The following is a 20,142-nucleotide window of genomic DNA, read 5'->3' on the forward strand; positions in this document are numbered from 1 at the left end:
ATACTAATTACACGAAAGGAACGGAGTCGTTGTCGCCGCCAAAGATGTCGCACTTCTCGTAGTCGAAGCCCTCCTTTTCCAGCTTCCACAGCCGTTTCAGCTTCATGAGCGAGATCTCTCCCGAGCCGACTCCGAGGTCCATCAGGGCCTTGAAACAGCACTCTATAATGCACTTTTGCTGCGGCAGCACGCTGCAGAGTCCACACACAAACAGCGGCCATTGGACCATGATCAGCCGGTGGTCGAACTGGTAATACAGATACTGGTCGAAATCCATGCTGGCGGTCGCCTCGGTCAGCTCCGAGAGCTCCGAATAGTACGTTGTCAGCCTGGCAATGTCTTCGTCTCTCAGGTTATCCTTGAACCGCACCAGCGGGTCCAGACCCAAAAGCATGCGGTTCACCACGTCCTGGACAAGCTCATTGGTGATGGCCAGTCCGTTGCGGCCCATACAGTGCTTCATCGTGAGGATCTTCAGGTAGCACGCGTCCGTGTACAGCTGCTGGCTCAGGTCGAGCCAGCTGTACCAGTTTTTCGTGTCGTCCGGGTCCGAGGTGAGCGGGTTGGTGTTGTGCATGTACGCGCACATGACGACGCCTTTTCCGTCTGGGTTGTTGTAGTGGATGCCGCTGAGGTTCAGAGGATGGTTTGGCGAGTCCAACGGAATGCGGTACGGCGGCCCTGTCGCGATGCACTTGAAAAGCCGCGCTTTTTCCACCAGCCCCATCATTTTGAGCACCTGCGAGCTGAGCACCTGGCCGTCTTTGTTCAGATACCGGCCGATGTCCTCGTTCAGCTTGTTGTCCTTGGCAAAAAGGCGGCGTGCCTCGAGCGTCAGCACGATCTCCTTAAAGAGCTCCTGCACGTCGTCGTTGTAGCCGTGGTACAAGTTGAACGTGTTGTGCACGGGGGCCGGGACGTGGTAGTTTCCTGCCGCGTAGAAGCCGAACTTCGCCAGCGTGGCTCCCACGGGGCCGCTGCTCTTCATCACGTCGAGAAACTCCGTCAGCTCCTTGAAATCGTGAATCGTCCCGCCGCTCGGCGACGTGAGCGCAGCCAGCGTCTCCATGGAGTAGAACCACGTCCAAATAATGCCCAGCTCCAGCGAGATCGGCATGTATTTGCAGTATTTGATCAGCAAGTCCTTGGCTCCGCGCAGATGGGCCCGCCATTGGGACCCCGTGGACGCAGAGTAGTCCGAGGCCAGAATTAAAATCGTGAGCAGCAGCGACTGGATATTGTTGAGGATTTTCGGTTTCGAATGCAGAATCGCGTCCAGCGACTTCAGACACGACGAGAGATAGTACGAGCGCAGTTTCTGGTGCGACTCCTGTTTTTCCCGCGAGTCCTCGTCGCCGTCCCTGGGTTTCAGCTGGTAGCTCTCGTACCGGGCCGAGATGGCCAGCAGAGCATACAGCAGGTGCGGCGAGCTTTTCGCTTCAAGCAGAAAACACTTGATAAACGAGTTGTGCAGCAGGTTCGTGGTGAACGGCAGAATGTTGAGATGAATTTTGGTGATCAGCACGTTGAGATAGTTCAGACGCGGCGACTCGAAGGACCACCCGAAATACGCAGCCAGATCGCTCAGGTCCTGCGAGCTGATGGAATTATTCAACGACGCGAGAAAGTCAAACCGCTCGGGCACTCCAGACATCAGAACGGCCGGGCTCGGTGGCGGGAACGCTGACAGCTTGGACCCTGAGACAACGGATTCCACAGCCGGCTCGCCGTGGTCGAAGTCTGTCTCGAGCGTGTTGGTGAGCTGCCGAATATAGAAGTTGTACGACGAGCCGACATCCGGCTGCTCAAAGTCCGTCCGGAAGCTCTGGATCAGGTCGTTCAGGTCCGAGATCAGGTGGCTCGCCCCGGTAAATAGATTGTTGTCCAGCTCCTTGGACTGGTGTAAGGGTGTAGCCGGCTCGAACGCGAGCTGCTGGCGCATCTCCTGCTCGAACGCTCTTCGCGGTTTCCCCTGCAAGTGCGGCCCCACGGACGGGAGCCGGTCTACCTCGGCGACCGCCGGCGCGAGCGGCGGGTTCTGCACCATTGCTGGCGGCTGCGCAAACGTGAGCGGAGCCATCTCTCCGTCCGGCGTCACAGGCTTGCTACCACGCGCACTGCGCGCCGCCACCGGGGCAGACGGGGCGCCAGACGTCTCGCCGAGGTTGATCAGCCTGGTATTCTGCGACTCGATCGTGAAAGTGCGCGAGCTGGTGAACTTGATGGTGCGTTCGTAGACACACTCCTTGTGGAGATGCGCGCAGTTCCAGCACTGGGGCTTGCCCTCGTCGCACTTGAGCTTGCGCCGCTTGCACTCCTTGCAGCCATTGCGCGAGTACTGTCTCTTCTTGCGCTGGCTCTCGCTCATAGGCGATGGAAAGACGGCTTGATCAGAGATAGGAGTGGATTGGGAAGTTTTTTCCGGCTGCTGGTGCACGGGTGCAGGTGGAGAGCCGAGGGCCACGGCGCGGAAAAAAAAGTTTTTCACGCTGGCAGTAAACACACGTCATTATTAGCCACCGGACAATGCGCGGCCCTCAAACGACAATGTGCCGGCGCATCGACCCGCCGATCGACGCGGAATGTTTGAGGCCGTCGAATTATAAAAATAAACAAGAAAATCCACAACTAGCGGTAACTCAACCACGGCGCCCCAGTGTCTCGAATACCGTTCCACACTCGTTTCGCGCCCCGTCCCTCCTTTATCGCGTGCAAATGTCTCATCCAGCCAATGGCAACAGAGTAGCCAGCGGTGCGGAGGTTTCTGACGCCAACCTGGTCCCAGGACTGAATAATATGGACATTGGAGATACCAGGCGTGTTCCTGGGCCTTCTTCCAATAGTTCGCGCAAAAACAGCTCCACGGACGGCGCGGTGTCCCGCAAACCTCCCAAACTGTGCTACCACTGCGGCAAGACCATCATCGGCACGCTCGTGCGCGCCATGGACAGAATATACCATGTCGACTGTTTCCGCTGCCACGACTGCGGCAACCCCTGCTCCAACAAGTTCTTTGCCGCCGATGTGCAGGTCGATGGCCACACCGTCCAGATGCCGCTCTGTGAATACGACTATTTCAAGCGCATCGATCTTATCTGCTCCACCTGCGACAAGGCCATCAGAGGCTCCTACATAACTGCTGTGGGCCGCAAATTCCACCCCGAGCACTTCTTCTGCGACATCTGCCACAGAGTGTTCGACTCTGAGGACTACTATGAGCACCAGAACAAGATATACTGCCACTACCACTACTCCGTTTTGTACGCGGCTCGGTGCGAGGCGTGCAAATCTGCGATACTGAAGCAGTACGTCGAGCTCTACAGAGGCGGCCGCGAGCAGCAGTGGCACCCGGAGTGCTTCATGGTGCACAAATTCTGGGGTGTCGACGTCACTGCCGAATGCGTCGGGATGTCTGAGCAGGGAGCAAAGACCCTGAGCAACACAGAAGCGAAAAAATCGCTCACGCCTAGGGAGCTGTTCGACCTCGAAAAAAAACTCGAGCGCATGACCATGTCGATCTGGCTCACGCTGTCGGAGTTCGAAGAAGGCTGTGCCTCGTGTATCTCCGACATGCTGCACTGCGCGTCGACGGGCAACCAGCTGGGCGGGCTTTTGGTCACGGGCCAGCTGGTGCTCAAGATCGAGTATCTTTTCCGCGGCATCGATATTCTGAACGACTTGTTCGAGGCGTCCAGAATCCGGCTCGACTACTCGGCCAACCACAAGCTGACGCCGCTCAGCAAGGAGCCTCGCAGCATGTCCTCCAAAATCATGTCGTATCTGACGTTTTTGCGCGACACCGACAAAACAAAGCTGCTCTCCAACACACACACACAGCAGCTACTCTCTTTAATTTCCACCCTGGCCCACTACATCAAGCTGATCTCCAGAAATACCCTATTGCACGCTCTCGAATATAACAAAATCAGCCGCTCCTCGCTTGCCACCGACAGATACCTTCGCGAGATCTCGAGCCACGACTCGATTCCCCAGGACGTGTTTTCTGTACTGGGGATCCCGCCAAACGCCAAGGATCTGTGCTTTCAATGCCAGAAGAGCATCGAAGAGGACTGCTTCCGCTTCGGGGACCTTATCTGGCACGTGGAGTGTTTCGAGTGCTCCAATTGCTCCAGACGCAGCAGCACACACACCAGTCCAAGCGAGTTTAATTTCAACCCCAAAAAACAGCAGATCCTGTGTGCCAGCTGCTCGTCAGACGACGTGGACGCCCAGGCCGGCTTTAAGAGAGTGTCTCGATACATGCAGCTGATCTATCTGCTGAAAATTGCACTCGTCAGGTCCAGACACGCCATGCTCAAACGCGGCATCATCTCAAAGACACCACCGCAGGTCCTCGCGTCCTCCGACTCCTACGACCAGCACGTGACCGACATCAAGCGGATGCGCTCGAAGCGTCAGAAACAGCGGATCGGCACTGCTTCTGCCGAGGCAAGAAAATCGATAGTCTTGGAGGCCCCCGAGGCGTCGTCTGCGGGCATGGAGAACGTGGATCCGGAGTCTGGGAAATCGTTATCGTCGTCCATCACGGCGTCGAAGTTCTTGAAGAAAGAGCGGTCTTTGGGCCGCAAGGGCTCCAAAAGACTTCGGATTGAGGACATTCCTATGAAGACGAAGCCTCACTCCACGAATCTCGACGTGACGTCGAACTTGCTAAAGAACGAGAAAGGGCTCACGCTGGACGACATTCCGCGGATTGTTTCGTCGGAGCAGGCGCGCGAGCACCGCCCGAACGCGTTCAGGTTCCAGAAAAGAACGTACACGCCGGCTAGTTCGACGATCCCTGCTCCGAAAGCGGTTAAGAACAAGGGTCCCGACTCTGGCCAGATGTCTTCTGCCACGCGAAGCGTCTCTGGCGCTCCGTCGTCTCCCGTGCCGCAGTTCAAGACGCCGTCTCAGCTCCTCGCCAAATCGCAGCGCACGCAGGACAGCGCCTCGTCGGCGCCAACGTCCGCTGTTCGCTACTCGGAATTTTCAAAAAAAGACAACGAATATCTGCAACACATTGCAGCGTTCGCATTGCACAGGCTTATGGGAGATATGCTGTCTCTGGAAGACTGTCTCTCATTTATTTCTGTGAAAAAAAATGCCTCGTTCTGGGAGAAGATGTTTGGAGGATCAGGAAACTCCAAGAAATCCACCAACAAAGTGTTTGGCTGTCCATTGGAAGATCTGGTTGAAAAATGCGGCGTCGAGAGCGACCTGGGAATCGGCCCGCAAAAGCTCAAGGTGCCGATGCTTGTTGACGAGCTCATCAACGTGATGCACACGATGGATCTGTCTGTGGAGGGTGTGTTCCGAATTAACGGTAATATCAAACGTCTGAAACAGCTGACCGAGGAGATAGACTCAAATCCACAGCAGGTTCCTGATTTTTCCAAGGAGACCCCTATCCAGCTGGCGGCGTTGCTCAAAAAGTTCACTAGAGAGATGCCTGACCCACTGCTCACGTTCAAGCTCTACGATCTGTTCATTTTGTCACAAAAGTTTGGAGACGACGCCAATAAAAAGGACCGGATCCTGAAGCTTGCTTACTGCATGCTTCCGAAGGTTCACAGAGACTTGGCAGAGGTGTTGCTTTCATTCTTCAACTGGGTCGCATCGTTCTGTTTGATTGATGAGGAGAACGGGTCCAAGATGGACGTGCACAATTTAGCCACCGTGATCACGCCCAACATACTGTACGAAAGACCCAAGACGGACCTCAAAGACATCCCGACAAGCTCTGTGGAGCTCGTGCCTCAGGGTGAGAACCACTTCTTGGCCATTGAGGTGATCAACACGCTGATCGAAACGCAGGACGAGTTCAGCATCGTTCCAAAGGATATCTTGCAGCTTTTCGAGCTGGGAGGGTTCAGCAAGTGCCAAGGCGAGCTGAAGACTAAGGACATCCTTGCCAGATGCCACGCGGTGTGCAATGAGCATCCAAACGTTCTGGATTAAAAGTACAGTCTATTTATCGTGCCATATCGTCCTGGTTTCCTGCATCGCACCGCGACCGAAAAATCCCATCATCACCTTGAACCTGTCGGTGCTATCCAACAAGCTGGCTTTGAAGAGATCGTTGCGTTTTCCGACCTCCTCGTGCTGTTTAGTGAGGATGGTCATTGTATCCAGCTCTCCGGAACATTTGGGACATGTTTGGTCGCTGGACGAAGATTGGGAGAACTCGTTTGTCAGACAGCTCTCATGGTAGGAATGAGAGCATCTGAAATGCACTAATGGGAAGGACAATGGCCGGTTGCAGGAAGAACACTTGGATCGATTGATGACCTGCGGCTCTGTGTTTTGTTTTGAAAGCTGTTCTGCGACTGTGGACGCCTCCTTTTGATACGAGTCGATCAGCTTCTCGTTGTTTTCCATATCACGCTTTTGCCGACGGATCTGCTCGATCAGATAGCTCTTGATAAGCCCGAGCTTAACAAACGAGGTCATACCAAGGAGTTTCACCACTTCCAACGGGGTCATCAGTTTAAGCGAGTCGATCTTCCATATCAATTCGGCCACTTTCTCTTCTCCAACACGGTTGAATATTTCCTCAGATGATGTGTATACAGATAGTGCCAGCTTGTATAGATCGGGCTCTTTGTCGCCGTATTTCTCAATGACCTCCATCGATTTTTGGTAATTACCTGTCAAAATAGTCGATCTGAACATATCCAGCTCAAATCCTTGAGCGGAGTCGTCGGTGGCCTCTCTGATAGAGATTTCTGCCTCTGCGTAGTCTCCCAGATTCGACAGCAGTAACAAATTGGTCTGGTCCTCAAGATCCCACCCGTTTTTCTGGATGTTTTCCAGCAGAGTCTTGGCCTTTGATTGCCATTTGGCTTTGGTCTCGCCGTCCCCGTTTTTAGACATGGTGAGGTACATCTCGTATAGCGTCACCATAATATCCTTTTTGTCCTTTTCGTCACCACCAAACTTATCGTAGCTCTCAATGCAGGCTTCCAGAAAGATGACAAATTCGTTTGGATGGTCTACAAACGACTGGAAGATGATGCGCGGCCGTGGAGGAAGATACGTCGGCTGTGTAACTTGCGGCTCCTCGTTGTCTGCCAAATTCATGAAAGCCACAAACTGCTTGTACGAGGTCAGGATAGGGTGGTTGGCGTTTGTATTCGGAGCCACTGCAAGGTCTTCAAGGTCGAATTCGGGCTCTGGGCTATATTTCCCCGTGAAAACATCAATCAGAAGCAAGTTGCACTCGTTTGGGAGACTATCCAAAAACCATTTCACCTTATCGATCAAGACGCGGAGAAGATCGTCAACGGGTAAGGTGCGGATATATTTCATCGTCAGGCTGGGGTTTTTCATGTCGTGCAGCTGTATGTCGACCACCGTGGACGGATCGTTGAACTTTTTGGCGATATTGGCAGCCAGGACGTAGTACCCGCTCTCTCTGCATGTGCGGATGACGGTGGGCATGCCAAACTGCTTGGAGGGATCCGTGATCTCAAAGTCCTCGTTGATAGGCACGTTCTCAATGTAATTAAGCACTGCCTCTGGCCGTTTGAGTTTGCAGTAGCAGCAGAGCAAAAGGGTTGTGTGGTCGATCTTTGACTTCCCCAGCTGTATCAGTTTCTCAAGATATTCAACCAAATACGGAATCTTCGAGCTCTCTTTGTACTTCTGTATCACCTCACTGGTTTTTCCCAGATCGATGCTCTCCGTGTATTGTTTGATTGCCTCTTCAAACTCTCCCTTCTCGTAAAGGTGATTTCCATACTGTTTGTGGATCTCGAGCAGCTTCTGTGTGTTGCAATTTTCATTTTCTGCGAGATTGATGGCTAAATTGAAAAGCTCGTGCTGTACTAGAATGTTCAGTTTGTCGGTAAGTTCTTTTTCTTTCAGCTGAAATAGCAACCCGTCGGACGTGAACACGTACAGATCGTCCCACATAGTGAGAATATCAACCACAGAACTGGAGATCGTTTGGTTCAGCGCAATGAACTTGTTGATCACGTCCACGATAACAAGCTTGTTTGTGACAATGGACGAAGCAGAGGTCAGGTTTGAGCTCACGCTGGCCTCAATCACCACGTATCTGTCTTTGTATGCGAATATGCGTCGTTTAGGAATGTCTAGCAGGAGATTGTGTGTCTTCCCGCGCAAGTTGTAGAATTGCAGACTCCGGTCGCGGGCAACCACCAAGTTGCGTTTCTTGTCCTCGAGCATGGCGCTGCAGTTGATGTCCACACCCATGGACTCGTCCAGAACCCGGTCTGGCCGGCCCTGGTTTCTGCCTGTGGTTGGGACTGTCATTATTGTCGACACGTTAGACACGTAGAGCATGCCTTCGTCGCGGAAGTGGACGCTCGTGATCGGGTCCCGTGACTCGTACACGACTCGTTGTCGAGACCCTCTGTCGTGGAGCAGGTCGCCTCTGACCACAATAACCGTTCCGTTCGCAAACCCAAACACCAGCACCGTGAAGTCCGCTGTGGCGTCGAAACAGGTCAATGGAAAGTCGTTCGTCCCGTTCGTCACCTGGCAGAGCGAGTGGTAGTCGCTGTTGTAGTCGATCTTTTTTAGTTGCTCCAGCTTCGGCAGGTCCCACAGCTTGAGAGTCAATGGATATCCCTGTTTTTCGGCAATTGAGCATAGGAAACCCGAGTGGCCGGCTCCTCCAAACGGCACAAACACCAGCCGTGTGATGTCCCAGCCGAGATCGTACGCCTGGAACTCGAACACCGGCTCGTACTGTCTATTGACCAGTTTAATGGAAGCCTGCGACGAGGCGAGAACAAGCAGGTCTGGCGTGGCGGCAATGGCACTCACACCCGCAGCAGAGTACAGCGCGTTCGCCGTGCCGTAGTTCGGGTCCTGGATCGGGACACATTCGAAGAATGGGAACTGTCTCCAGTTTGTAAGAGACATAAAACAAGAGAAAATAAATATAAATATTTTTAGCCACCTGTGGCTGTGTTGAAACGTTTTTGAGGGAGAGGGTAGGGGAGAGCACACCAACAGAGAACGGGAGCAGACGAAAAAAAGATACTTTTGTGATATTATTGTTTCTTTGCTATGACTGTGAGTTTTGTTTCCGTTTTGACTTCGTCGTCTGTCTACTCAGACGTAGAAAATAAGGAGAATGTCGAGCCCAAGAGCAGCTGGAGCTTTATCAACCCGTACTCCCAGAGCCTGTGGTTTTTGTCAAGGGGCAATCAAGGCGAGGAGATCAAAGAGATGCAAAAACGCACGCACGAGCCCAGCAGGTTTAGGCAGAAGACCAAAAAATTACAGGAGCTCAGCATCCCTACAAGAGATAAATCGCTGCCCCCAATACCCCCTAAACTGCTGCAAGACTTCCCAACGCCAGAGATATCAGAATTTCGGGACTCAAACAGCCAGCTTGTAATTAGCACAGAACAGCAGTATTTGCAGGACTTGGATCTTCTGAATGCCGTGGCGGCCTCGTTCGCCGACTACGTGAACGAAAGGGGCATTCCCATCAAGTCTACAGAGAGTATCGTGCTATTCGGCAACATCAGTCTGATGATCAGTCTTAGCGAGCTGCTTGTGAAGAATCTAGCAAGTGGCCATGCTCTTGTGCAGACTCTGAATGACCATTTCACCAGACTTTCCCAGGTATACCCGTCTTTCTTTGCGTTGCAGGGACGCAGACTAGAGATCCTGGACTCGGTAAAAAACGACCCGCGATTTGACGACTGGTTTGCCGGCCTCAATGGTCTTAAAGTCGAAAAGCTGCTCAAGGTGCCTGCGAACCGACTTTGTGCGCTGCGAGACACACTAGCCACACTGGGGCTATTGGAGGAGTGTTCAAAACTCAGCAGACTAGTTGAGATTCAAAACAGCCTGCCCTCGCCACTGGCATCCCCAACAGTGATACTAAGCGTTCCGGAAAGCTGGAAGCAAAATAACAAGCACAAATGGAAGGAGGTCGCCAAAGAGCCGTTTGAATACCAGCAGCTTGCGTACTTTCAGCACGAGTTCAAGGCTATCCACAGTCTATTTGATACCACCATCCGATCGCTCGACAAGTGCCTAAAGCTCCAGAAACTGTCAATGGAGTCCAAATACAATATAGCGCTCTCGTTTGTGCGATTCTCCCAGGACCTTCCCAGCAGCTACAACAGGAAAGAAACACAGCTTACCCCAAAATCGCTCTTCTTTAGAGAAAACTTCATCTCCTCCAGTTACGAGCTTTACTTGGAAAAACTCCAGAACCAGAACAACAATGCGAATAAATTGATGTCGCGGTTTGAGTACGAGCTGGGTCCAGTTGTGGAGGAGATCAGCAACATGCTTGATTTCGTGGAACACAAATTATCAAAACTGCTGAGAGCATTCAATAAATTGGACAAGGACATCAAAGTGGACAAGCTGATAAAACTACACAAGCTCAATGGACTTCTTAAAATTGCCATTGGACTCATTATTGAAACATATGACCTGCACGTCAGTTCTTTCCTCGACATATACCAAGGACGAGCCGAGTCGGCAGAACGCATAATTGAGCAGTTCGTGGAGATGCGACAGCAGAACAAACAGGTGATAGTGTCATGCGGGGACCTCCCATTCAACAAATCGCTAGCGTTGACCAAAGTTGTGCGGAAACTTTACAATTGAGGAGCCTGCCACCTCCTTCAAGGGCTGAGGAAAAATTCAAATATTACGTCAGCACTACAGTCTGGGCTTAAGTTTTTTTGATACTTGGATCTAAATTTAGACCGGACCACATGAATGTCCAAATGCGGCTTAGCCCTATGACTGAGAGGTACGTGCTGAGAAAATTAGCGAGCTAACAATGAGTGATCGATATGAACTCTTGCAGTATCTGAAGACCGTGGAGTGCGAGGAGTACATCGATCTATTTGTTGCGAATGACATCAAGATTGATCTGCTTCCCCAGCTTGATAGACACGCTTTGAAAGAGATCGGGATCACCAAGGTCGGAGACAGGCTGCGGTTGCAGGTTCTGATCCATCTTCTGAATGCTGAAAGACTCAAGTCACGGGTGAACGTGAGTGATCTGGCTGAGGTTGTTTCGAACGCTTCTGCCACGTTGAGCAGCGTTGATAAGTCGGTCACGTACAGCGACAAATCGCGACGTTCTTCCGACACATTCAAGGTTGAGAACGAGTACAAGAATTGCGTCACGATAATTGGACCGGACGGCCACAAGAACGAGGTAAACGTGACAGGGTGTTTTAGCTCGACCTCGATCAAAAGAAAAGCGGTCAGAAAAATGGGCATTTCCTCTACACACGTTGAAGAGTGGAAAGCCTACTACGTCGACGAGGACGATAATCTCCACATGATGTTTGATGCTGAGTTCACGGCACTATGCCATTCTCCAGACCGCCCAGAGAAAAAACGTATAATTCTCTGCCATGCGAGCGAGTCGCCGTCAGAAGCTGCTCTGGCAACCTCCAGATCCATTTCTGCCAATGGTGGTACCGAGAAGCAGACTTTGAAGAATTTCCTAGGACAGAGACCGCCTTCACAGCTGATTTCCACGAACCTTGGCGAATACTTCCCTGACACGGGAGCAACAGAGCTTCGGGAGGTGATGCGCAATAGTGTGCGTTTTTCCATGTACAGTTCCAAGATGAGCACGCATCAGTCCACGCGCGAGTCGGTCTACTCTGGAAGGCCGCAGTCCATTGCTAGCTCTGTCTTCAGCTATGGTGTTGCAGTTCCTGTCAAACACACTGTTGGAGATGTTATTCTGAACCACTCGGCTGCTATGGACACAATCCGCGCGGACAAGCCGCCGGATTTGGAAGACGAGGGAACCATTCGTGCTTCGATGCACAATGTGTCTCTGGATAAGAATGGCAGTTTGGACTCCAAACAACGGGCGCGCATGTCTGTAGCGTTCTCGAAGCGGGAGAACAGAGACTCGACGGTGATCAAGCTTTTTGATGACGAGGACGACGACGAGTCGTTTGACTCGTCTGAGCAGCTCAGTTTCTCACTTGGAAACAACGACGGTCCGTCTGTGTGGCACAAGGGAACCAAAATTGGCCAGGGATCTTTTGGTACGGTGTACTTGGGGCTCAATGGACTGACAGGAGAACTGATGGCCGTGAAACAGGTTAGCCTTCCCCGGTCGTCTGAGGATTCTAAGCAGACGATGGTGAATGCTTTGAAACAGGAACTCTCGCTGCTCAGGGTTATGAACCACGAAAACATTGTGCGCTATCTTGGATCCTCTGCCGATTCTGACAACATTTACATCTTTCTGGAGTACATTCCGGGAGGATCAGTGAGCTCGATGCTGTCGACGTACGGGCCTTTCGAAGAACCGCTGGTGCGAAACTTCATTACACAGGTGCTCATAGGGCTGAAATACCTACACGGCGAGGATATTATTCACAGAGACATCAAAGGAGCCAATATTTTGATAGACATCGACGGGACAGTGAAAATCAGCGATTTTGGTATCTCCAAGAAAATAGATATCAACAATACAGAGCCCGAGGATACCGCCACCACCAAGCAGCAGAAACGCGCGTCTTTGCAAGGCTCGGTGTACTGGATGGCCCCCGAGGTGGTGAAACAAATTGCATATACAGATAAAGCGGATATCTGGTCTCTAGGGTGTCTGATTGTGGAGATGCTGACGGGGAAGCACCCATACCCGGGGTTTTCGCAAATGCAGGCCATTTTTCGCATTGGCACGTTGACATTGCCCAACATTCCCGACGGCATCACCGACGACTGTCGCGACTTCCTCACTATGACTTTTGAGACCGATTACAAAAAACGGTGCAACGCAGCCAGGCTTCTGAAACACCCCTTCATCACGCCGTTGCTGACGACAAAGCGCTAGACCAGGCTGCGGGTTTCTGAGGTCTGCGAATGGTTTTTCAGAATAGCATTCATGAGTGCGCTTCCTCCGCCGAGGACAAAATAGCCGTGGCCCAGGTCCTGCAAGCCGCGGTGGTTTGTATCTCTAGGGGGCCTATTTATATCTAACAGGCTGTTTCTTCTGTTGGAGAAGCTGTAGAAGGGCTCATTATCTATAAAGTTGTTGAGTTCTGGTGTTGATCTTGATGTCTGGATGAGTCCCTGTGGTCTTGGTGGCAGCTCCTCGTCGAAGGAGACCACTGAGGCTGTTTCTGAGACGGGCTGGTGTGCAGAAGTGTATTTCGGCGGCTCTGGCCAAGCCAGATTGTGGTCATTGTCGGTAGATTTCGATCCACAGATTAAAAACACTCCCGAGAAAGTGAGCAAAGCTCCGACCAGGAAAACTATGCATTGTGCAGCGGACTTGTCTGCAAAATCGTTGAAAACGACAATGGAGCACAATAGAACTGCCGTGGTGAAGAAGACAAAGTGAATCGGCACCACGGTGGTGGCATTGGCGATTTTGAGACAGGAGTTTAAGTAGTGGACCTGGAACCCGGAGGTGCCGATTATGACCAGGAACAGCACGTAGGGCCGCCAATTGACGAGTATTTCGCTGAATGGCACAAACTCGACCACCGAGGACAGCAATTTTGTAGAGATGGCGGTGTATGTGCCGAAAAGAGCCACCAGTGACAGATGCAGCAGGATGTAGGTCATGGAGCGTTCCAGGTTGCGTAGCCGGAGCATGAGGATGACGATGGCGAGGAGCGTGCTTGCGAGATAGATGAAAGTTGTCAGCGATAGGACCATGGAGTCTATGTACGAAAAAGGGTCCTGAATAGGCGGTGCTGCGGAATCGGTTACCGAGGACAGGATCATAAAGACGACACCGATTGCGCTCGAAAACGTGCCGTAGAGGTCTCTGGGCCGGATTTTTTCGTGAAACAGAACAGGCGCAATAAATGTGGAGTTGGAAATGATGGTCACCACGCCGAGAGGCGCCACGATGCTGACAGGTGTCAAACCGTAGCTCACAAAGTTACCCAACTCTCCCAGACACATGAGCACAAAGCCGAGCTGCCATTTGAGGTCGCGGGCGTAGTTCTGGGAGCCCAGGTGGAGATGGGCCTGTTTCTGAATATTCAGGGAAATGGAAATGAGTATGTTGCCCGAAACAGAGAGCAGTACTCCCAGCAGGATATAATTCATGGGGAGAAAAATAAGGTGAAATATAAATTATTATGGATCCTTTGGAAGGCGAGGAGATCAAGGGATTTAAAATTGGCGACAAGACCGTGGACGTCGAGCGACTGAGACACCCACATAGCCGTGTCGTACACGGTTCGCCGGGCAAGGAAGAATTGGGCCATGGAAGTCTGTTGCGCACAGACAAGCGACCAAAGGGGTCGGACGGCAAGGGCGAGGATCTGGTTCGGGAGGCGATTGATCTGAAGAAGAAACAGGAGGATATACTTGAGGGGGAGGAGAAGAAGCAATGAGCGTGCTGGAAACCTCCGGCACCATTTCAGGACGTATAATGATATGTATTTATGACACGAAATTAGCAGTTTGGCTAAGGCCAGTCAATTGCGTGGGGGCAGCCAGGCAGACTTATCTGCCACAGGCCTCCACACAAGCAGCCTCTCTATAAAATACCACCACACCCTTTGCTGTGTCAAATGCAAAAATGTTTTTTTCTCCTTATGTTTGTGCCTAGACAGGTGGGCCTCACTAAACAGGCTCTCAGAGGCAGCATCTACCTTTTGGTGGTGCTGACCGTGGTGCTTTTGTTTCTCTCTACCCGTCCAAAAGCAGTCTATACCGACTCTCCCCTGGTGCTGGACCTGGAGTTCTATACTTGTTACCGACCCTTTTGCAAAGAGTCCGAGTACGTCAGGGTGGACAAAGACCTGGGGCTGGGAAAGGCGCTCTTCAAAAGAACCTACTTGCACAAGAAGCTTGGACACAGTGACGACACTGCTGTCGTGGACGTTGCCGTGGGAAAACCAGAGTACAAGGCTGGCGACCTGTGGGAATCCAGAGGCCAGGGGGTTTGGGTGAAGTACGGCCCGGCCAAAAATGCAATCATCGACGCGACGGTGCTTTTCCAGCCGTCGGACCCACGCCCCGGATGGACAGTGCTCACAGAGCCGCTACACACAGAAACAGATCACCATGTATACATCAGCTACAGACGGCCAGCCAAAACTCCGAGCCGGCCGCAGCTCTCCTTCAAAAACAGCAAATTCAAGATATTGCAGGTGGCAGACCTGCATTTCGCCACGCTCGACGGCGTGTGCCGCGATCCGTGGCCAAAGCTTGCTCCAGGTGAGAAATGCCAAGCGGACCCGAAAACGACGCAGTTCGTCGAGACTGTGCTTGACCTCGAGAAGCCTGATCTTGTCGTCATGACAGGCGACCAAGTGTATGGTGACGACTCGCCCGACACAGAAACTACAATTCTCAAGGTGTGCGATATTTTTGAGCGTCACAAAGTCCCGTACGCGATGGTGTTTGGTAACCACGACGACGAGGGCTCGCTGCAACGCAGCCAGATAATGGAGATTGTCGAAGGTCTGCCGTACTCGCTCTCGTCAGCTGGGCCTGCAAACGTGTCTGGTGTCGGCAACTACGTGCTCCAGGTCCAGAACAAGCTCGCTCTCTATTTTCTCGACTCGCACAAATACTCGCTCAACCCTAAAGTGCGCGGATACGACTATCTGAAAGAGGACCAGATCGAGTGGATCAAGAGCTCCAAGGTCCCTGCAGCCGTGGCCATGGCTTTCTTCCACATTCCCTTGCCAGAGTACAGAGATACCGACGCGATAGTGTTTGGAAACTACAAAGAGGCCGTCATGGCTCCACAGATAAACACGGGCATGGCGCAGGCGCTTCACGAGATCGGCGTTTCCGTGGCGTCTGTGGGCCACGACCATTGCAACGACTTCTGTCTGAAATCGGATCTGTGGCTGTGCTACGGAGGTGCCGTCGGTGAGGGCGGCTACGGCGGCTACGGCGGCACAGAACGGCGGGTGCGTGTGTTCGAGGTCGACGCGTCGAACGGACAGATCTCCACATGGCAGCGACTGCACTCGGACCCGCAAACCATTATCGAGCATCATGTACTAGAAAAATAAAAATTAAATTGTAATTTTATTTTTTCCATGCCCGAAGAGTTCTTTACCAAGGAGGTCAGCGCCATGGCGCTGGAGTACCTGGTCAATGAAGCGGTGGCACTGTCTGTGCGCGTAGACGAGCTGCTGGCCAGCGACAGCGTGCCTGGGACGCTTGCGGGCGACTTAGCAGGACTCAAGCTGGAACAGGACAAACCAGGAACCGTGGACTTTGCATCAAGCCCCAAGTTTCTGGGCCTCAACAATTTGTATCGCGTGGAGAAATACGGCTACGAAATTGGATACAAGATCACAGACTGCATCATTTACAAGAAATCAGTCCAGGAAGGAGTCAACATCCAGCTGCTGGAGGTGCTGGAGGTGATGAAATTTATATGCCGCGATGTGTGGCGAATGTTTTACCTCAAACAGATGGACAACCTGCGCACGAACCACATCGGCACGTTTGTGCTTGTGGACAACAATTTCCGTCCGCTGATCAACGTCTCCAGCGCACAAGGCGACGCAGACACCATACGCAAAGTCCAGCCGTATTTACAGCTGCCGTGCGGGCTTATCCGCGGCATTCTTGCCAGTCTGGGCATCAGCGCCGTCGTCAAGGCGGACGTCATCGAGAACCGGCTCCCAGCGGTCTCGTTCAACGTGCAAACCTCGCTCGCCAAGTAGCACGGTGTACGGGTGGCTGGTTGTATCGTGCATATAAATAAAATAATACGGGGTAAACCAAGAATAAGATAGAATTTTATGTAAACATGTCACGGCAAATCACTGTCGATGATATTCCGAAGGCAGTGTTGGTGGGCAACCCGCTCCTGTACTTTACCACCGGCTTTGTGAGTCTGTGTGTCTTTCTTTTTGGATACGACCAGGGTTACTTCAGCTCGATTTTGACAAACCACTATTTCAAGGAGTATTTCAACTATCCTACGGCTCTAGAAATCGGTACTGTGGTGGCAATTCTGGAGATTGGTGCCCTGATCTCGTCGCTGAGTCTGGGCCCCATTTCTGACAAGCTTGGCCGCAGAAAAACCACCCGGCTTGGTGCCCTGATCTTCTGCATCGGAGGCACGGTCCAGTCGTGTTCCAAGTCGGTGTCGCATCTTGCCGTTGGCCGGTTCATTTCTGGTATCGGCGTTGGGTTTCTGTCAGGCACAGCACCCTCGTTCCAGGCAGAGATCTCTGCTCCGGAGAACCGTGGACTGCTGGGATCTGCACAGTTTACCGGCAACATCATGGGCTACGCCTCGTCGATCTGGATCGACTACGGCTGCAGTTTTATTGAGAGCGACCTCTCGTTCCGCATCCCGCTGATGCTGCAGGTTGTCTTTGGATCGATCCTGTTTTTCGGCAGCTTCGCACTGGTGGAAAGTCCTAGATGGCTGCTGGAGCACGACCACGACGCAGAGGGACTCGTTGTCATTGCGGACCTCTTCTCAGGAGGCCATGTCCACAGCGACAGGGCGCGCGAGGAGTACAAGACCATTAAAGAGTCCGTCCTTATAGGCCGGCTGGAGGGAAGTCTCAGCTATCTCGATGTTTTCAGAAAATACCCTAGACGGATATTCATGGCCATGAGTTCGCAGATGTTTGCACAGTTCAACGGTATCAACGTGATCTCGTACTATGCTCCACTGGTGTTCGAACACGCTGGCTGGGTTGGCAGAGACGCTATTCTACTCACCGGTATCAATGCCATTTTGTATGTTCTCAGCAGCATTCCACCGTGGTACCTGACAGAAGCATGGGGCCGCAAGCCGGTGCTGATTATGGGCGGACTGGTTATGGGAGTCAGTCTGTGTGCCGTCTCGTACTTCAGCAAGTCCGAGGCGTCAAACAGCGCTACCATGGTTGTGATTTTTGTCATGATCTACAACTCGTTTTTCGGCTGCAGTTGGGGCCCAGTCGGCTGGCTGAACGTTGAAGTGCTGCCTACCAAAGCCCGTGCCTCGGGAGCTGCCATGGCGACGGCCACGAACTGGCTGTGCAACTTCATTGTCGGAGAACTCGCACCTATTTTGCTCGAAAAAATCAAATGGAGACTATACCTTATCCACGCCACCTCGTGCTTCATCTCTGTTGTGACTGTGTGGTTTGTGTTCCCAGAAACCAAGGGCCTGAGTCTTGAGGAGATGGACAGCATTTTCGACGACAGATCATCGGTCTACTCGACGCATTCCGGCAACCTCTCTGGCTTTGGATCCACAAACGACCTGGAGGCCTGGAGCAGCAGGTCAGGAATGATCACGGGCCACGCTCCTCAGGCTGCAAGACATCCAGGCGCTCCAGAGACGAACCCGTTGTTGCCAAACAACAAGCCGTTCATCTTGCCACAGGATATCGAGCCACCAGACCTGGCTACCATCTACAAGTATAAGACAGACGACTCGCACTCTCTGCGAGGCTCGCTGCGCAAGGGCTCTGAGGCGGTCTCGTCTATTTTCCGATTCAACAGATCCAACAACGACGAAGCAAGCATGGCGTCCGACGCAGTGTCCGAAAGATTCATAAATACTTCACATTGATTACGCTGCTACCCGTCTATAACATGCAACGAATTTGTCACCGTTGTTGCGTGCCACTTTCTTTCCTTCCTCGGTAGACTCACGCATAATGGCCACACAGGGGTCCTGGTCCTCCCAATCTCTAGAAAGTCGCTCAAATAGTGGATGTTCGTCTAGATGGCTCACCATCCACTCGTGCAGATCCTTGACGTCCGTGATGGTATACACAACTCCTCCCTCGCGCAACACGTACGCGTACTCGCTCAGCAGTGTTGTCGTGATGATGCGCGCCTTGTGCTTTCTCTGCTTGAAGTGCGGATCCGGGAAACAGAAAAACATCTTAGACAGCTGCCCCTTGTGGAAGAAATTAGGAAGGAATTTCATGGCATTCGCGCGGATCACGCTAATGTTCTGATACTTATTCGTGTCTTTGTGCTGCAACCTCAATGCGATGATGCGGTCCTCCACATACTGTGTGACTTGCACCCTGATCTCCATGCCCAGGATCAGCTTGTCTGGGATATGTGGGGCCAGATCGACCAACAGACCGCCAAATCCGCAGCCAATGTCTGCGATCTCAACCTGCCGATCCAGCTGCCCCGTCTCACTATCCACAAACCCCGGATAGTACTTGCTCCAGTCCATGGAGTCGGGACTCTTTGGGTACTCTAGCTTGTGGTCTGAAAACGGATTAGAGTGTGCACGTTGTCTATAGAACCGTTTTTTCGGGAGACTGACCTCCTGGCCTTCCTCGAACCGCGCGTGCTTGAGAACCTTTCGAGTTTCCTCCTTGGCCTCGCGGTATTGTTTTCTTTTAGACAGAGCATCAGACATGATTTTCAGCAGTATTTTTTCCTCCAAATAAAAAAAAAATTAGCCTTTCAAGTTCTTAGATTTGCACAGCCTTGCTCCTGCCGACTGGTCTATGTACAGTACAGCTACTCACTCCTGCTTCTCGTCCTTCTCTGGGTTGTCCTTCTTCTCCAGCTCCTGTCTATGGGTGTCCATGGTCAAGTACAGAGTATTGGCAGCGCTCTCCAGAGTTCTGACCAGGCCCGCTCCTGAAAGAACGGTCAACATTCCAACCAGTTGAGACCGCAGCTCGTCCATTGTTGGCATCTCCTTGAACTCGTCGATGTCCGCAATGTCAACCACGTCGGTGCCAATCCGGCCACCAACAAGGAAAAAGCGCTCGTTGTGTGCTTTGAGGGCCTTGACGACGTTCTTCACCACTTTAGGATTCAGGTCTTTGATCAGAATGGCAGCCGTGGGTCCCTTCAAAAGCGGCTCCAAAGGATGTCTTATTTTGTGTTTCTTCACCTGGCGGTAGGCAGCCTTAGAAGCAGGGTCTTTGTGGTGGGATGCTCTGAGGTAGTGCTTGAAGAGCGACACCTTGAGTTTTCTCATTTGTGCGCCAGCTTCCTCGATCTGCAGCTTGATTTTCAGGTTATCGTGTGCTGTGAGATTGTTGTGGTGCGCAAACAGCATGATCTGGTTGTTCTTATCGAAATGCTTGTACACGTCCAAGAGGTAGGTTTTTCTTCCGCTTTCCGGTTTGGTGGTGTTTCTCTTTTCCGGCGCAGCCGACGCGGAGGTGGCAAGTCCCCGTATGAGTCCGGGAACACCCACCTTTGGAGCCTGTAGCCCGAATCTTGCAAGAGCGAACATGC

General features: G+C 52.3%; 11 protein-coding genes across 11 annotated transcripts; 7 read left to right on the forward strand and 4 right to left on the reverse strand.

Annotated features, from left to right (window-relative positions):
- Positions 1-7: 7 nt before the first annotated feature.
- On the reverse strand, positions 8-2,368 carry KL928_002164 (uncharacterized protein; the record flags this gene model as incomplete). Its single annotated transcript, XM_043202610.1, has 1 exon — positions 8-2,368. The coding sequence occupies one exon, from the start codon at positions 2,366-2,368 to the stop codon at positions 8-10; it is 2,361 nt and encodes a 786-aa protein (XP_043060369.1).
- A 179-nt stretch (positions 2,369-2,547) lies between these two features.
- KL928_002165 (uncharacterized protein) lies at positions 2,548-5,961 on the forward strand (the record flags this gene model as incomplete). The annotated part of the gene is made up of 1 exon (XM_043202611.1): positions 2,548-5,961. One exon carries the CDS (start codon positions 2,548-2,550, stop codon positions 5,959-5,961), a length of 3,414 nt encoding a protein of 1,137 aa, XP_043060370.1.
- Positions 5,962-5,970: 9 nt separating this feature from the next.
- Positions 5,971-8,895, reverse strand: KL928_002166 (uncharacterized protein; the record flags this gene model as incomplete). The annotated part of the gene is made up of 1 exon (XM_043202612.1): positions 5,971-8,895. The coding sequence occupies one exon, from the start codon at positions 8,893-8,895 to the stop codon at positions 5,971-5,973; it is 2,925 nt and encodes a 974-aa protein (XP_043060371.1).
- A 147-nt stretch (positions 8,896-9,042) lies between these two features.
- Positions 9,043-10,608, forward strand: KL928_002167 (uncharacterized protein; the record flags this gene model as incomplete). Its single annotated transcript, XM_043202613.1, has 1 exon — positions 9,043-10,608. One exon carries the CDS (start codon positions 9,043-9,045, stop codon positions 10,606-10,608), a length of 1,566 nt encoding a protein of 521 aa, XP_043060372.1.
- A 178-nt stretch (positions 10,609-10,786) lies between these two features.
- Positions 10,787-12,817, forward strand: KL928_002168 (uncharacterized protein; the record flags this gene model as incomplete). The annotated part of the gene is made up of 1 exon (XM_043202614.1): positions 10,787-12,817. The coding sequence occupies one exon, from the start codon at positions 10,787-10,789 to the stop codon at positions 12,815-12,817; it is 2,031 nt and encodes a 676-aa protein (XP_043060373.1).
- A 231-nt stretch (positions 12,818-13,048) lies between these two features.
- KL928_002169 (uncharacterized protein) lies at positions 13,049-13,327 on the forward strand (the record flags this gene model as incomplete). Its single annotated transcript, XM_043202615.1, has 1 exon — positions 13,049-13,327. One exon carries the CDS (start codon positions 13,049-13,051, stop codon positions 13,325-13,327), a length of 279 nt encoding a protein of 92 aa, XP_043060374.1.
- A 751-nt stretch (positions 13,328-14,078) lies between these two features.
- Positions 14,079-15,974, forward strand: KL928_002170 (uncharacterized protein; the record flags this gene model as incomplete). Its single annotated transcript, XM_043202617.1, has 2 exons — positions 14,079-14,242; positions 14,585-15,974. 2 exons carry the CDS (start codon positions 14,079-14,081, stop codon positions 15,972-15,974), a joined length of 1,554 nt encoding a protein of 517 aa, XP_043060375.1.
- A 27-nt stretch (positions 15,975-16,001) lies between these two features.
- On the forward strand, positions 16,002-16,637 carry KL928_002171 (uncharacterized protein; the record flags this gene model as incomplete). The annotated part of the gene is made up of 1 exon (XM_043202618.1): positions 16,002-16,637. The coding sequence occupies one exon, from the start codon at positions 16,002-16,004 to the stop codon at positions 16,635-16,637; it is 636 nt and encodes a 211-aa protein (XP_043060376.1).
- Positions 16,638-16,723: 86 nt separating this feature from the next.
- On the forward strand, positions 16,724-18,493 carry KL928_002172 (uncharacterized protein; the record flags this gene model as incomplete). The annotated part of the gene is made up of 1 exon (XM_043202619.1): positions 16,724-18,493. The coding sequence occupies one exon, from the start codon at positions 16,724-16,726 to the stop codon at positions 18,491-18,493; it is 1,770 nt and encodes a 589-aa protein (XP_043060377.1).
- A 37-nt stretch (positions 18,494-18,530) lies between these two features.
- KL928_002173 (uncharacterized protein) lies at positions 18,531-19,306 on the reverse strand (the record flags this gene model as incomplete). Its single annotated transcript, XM_043202620.1, has 2 exons — positions 18,531-18,558; positions 18,726-19,306. 2 exons carry the CDS (start codon positions 19,304-19,306, stop codon positions 18,531-18,533), a joined length of 609 nt encoding a protein of 202 aa, XP_043060378.1.
- A 108-nt stretch (positions 19,307-19,414) lies between these two features.
- On the reverse strand, positions 19,415-20,140 carry KL928_002174 (uncharacterized protein; the record flags this gene model as incomplete). The annotated part of the gene is made up of 1 exon (XM_043202621.1): positions 19,415-20,140. The coding sequence occupies one exon, from the start codon at positions 20,138-20,140 to the stop codon at positions 19,415-19,417; it is 726 nt and encodes a 241-aa protein (XP_043060379.1).
- Positions 20,141-20,142: the final 2 nt, after the last annotated feature.

This window comes from Ogataea angusta (genome assembly GCF_019207475.1).
Source record: "Ogataea angusta isolate 61-244 chromosome Unknown 61-244_NODE_4_length_877678_cov_91.023368, whole genome shotgun sequence".
Lineage (NCBI taxonomy): Eukaryota > Fungi > Ascomycota > Pichiomycetes > Pichiales > Pichiaceae > Ogataea > Ogataea angusta.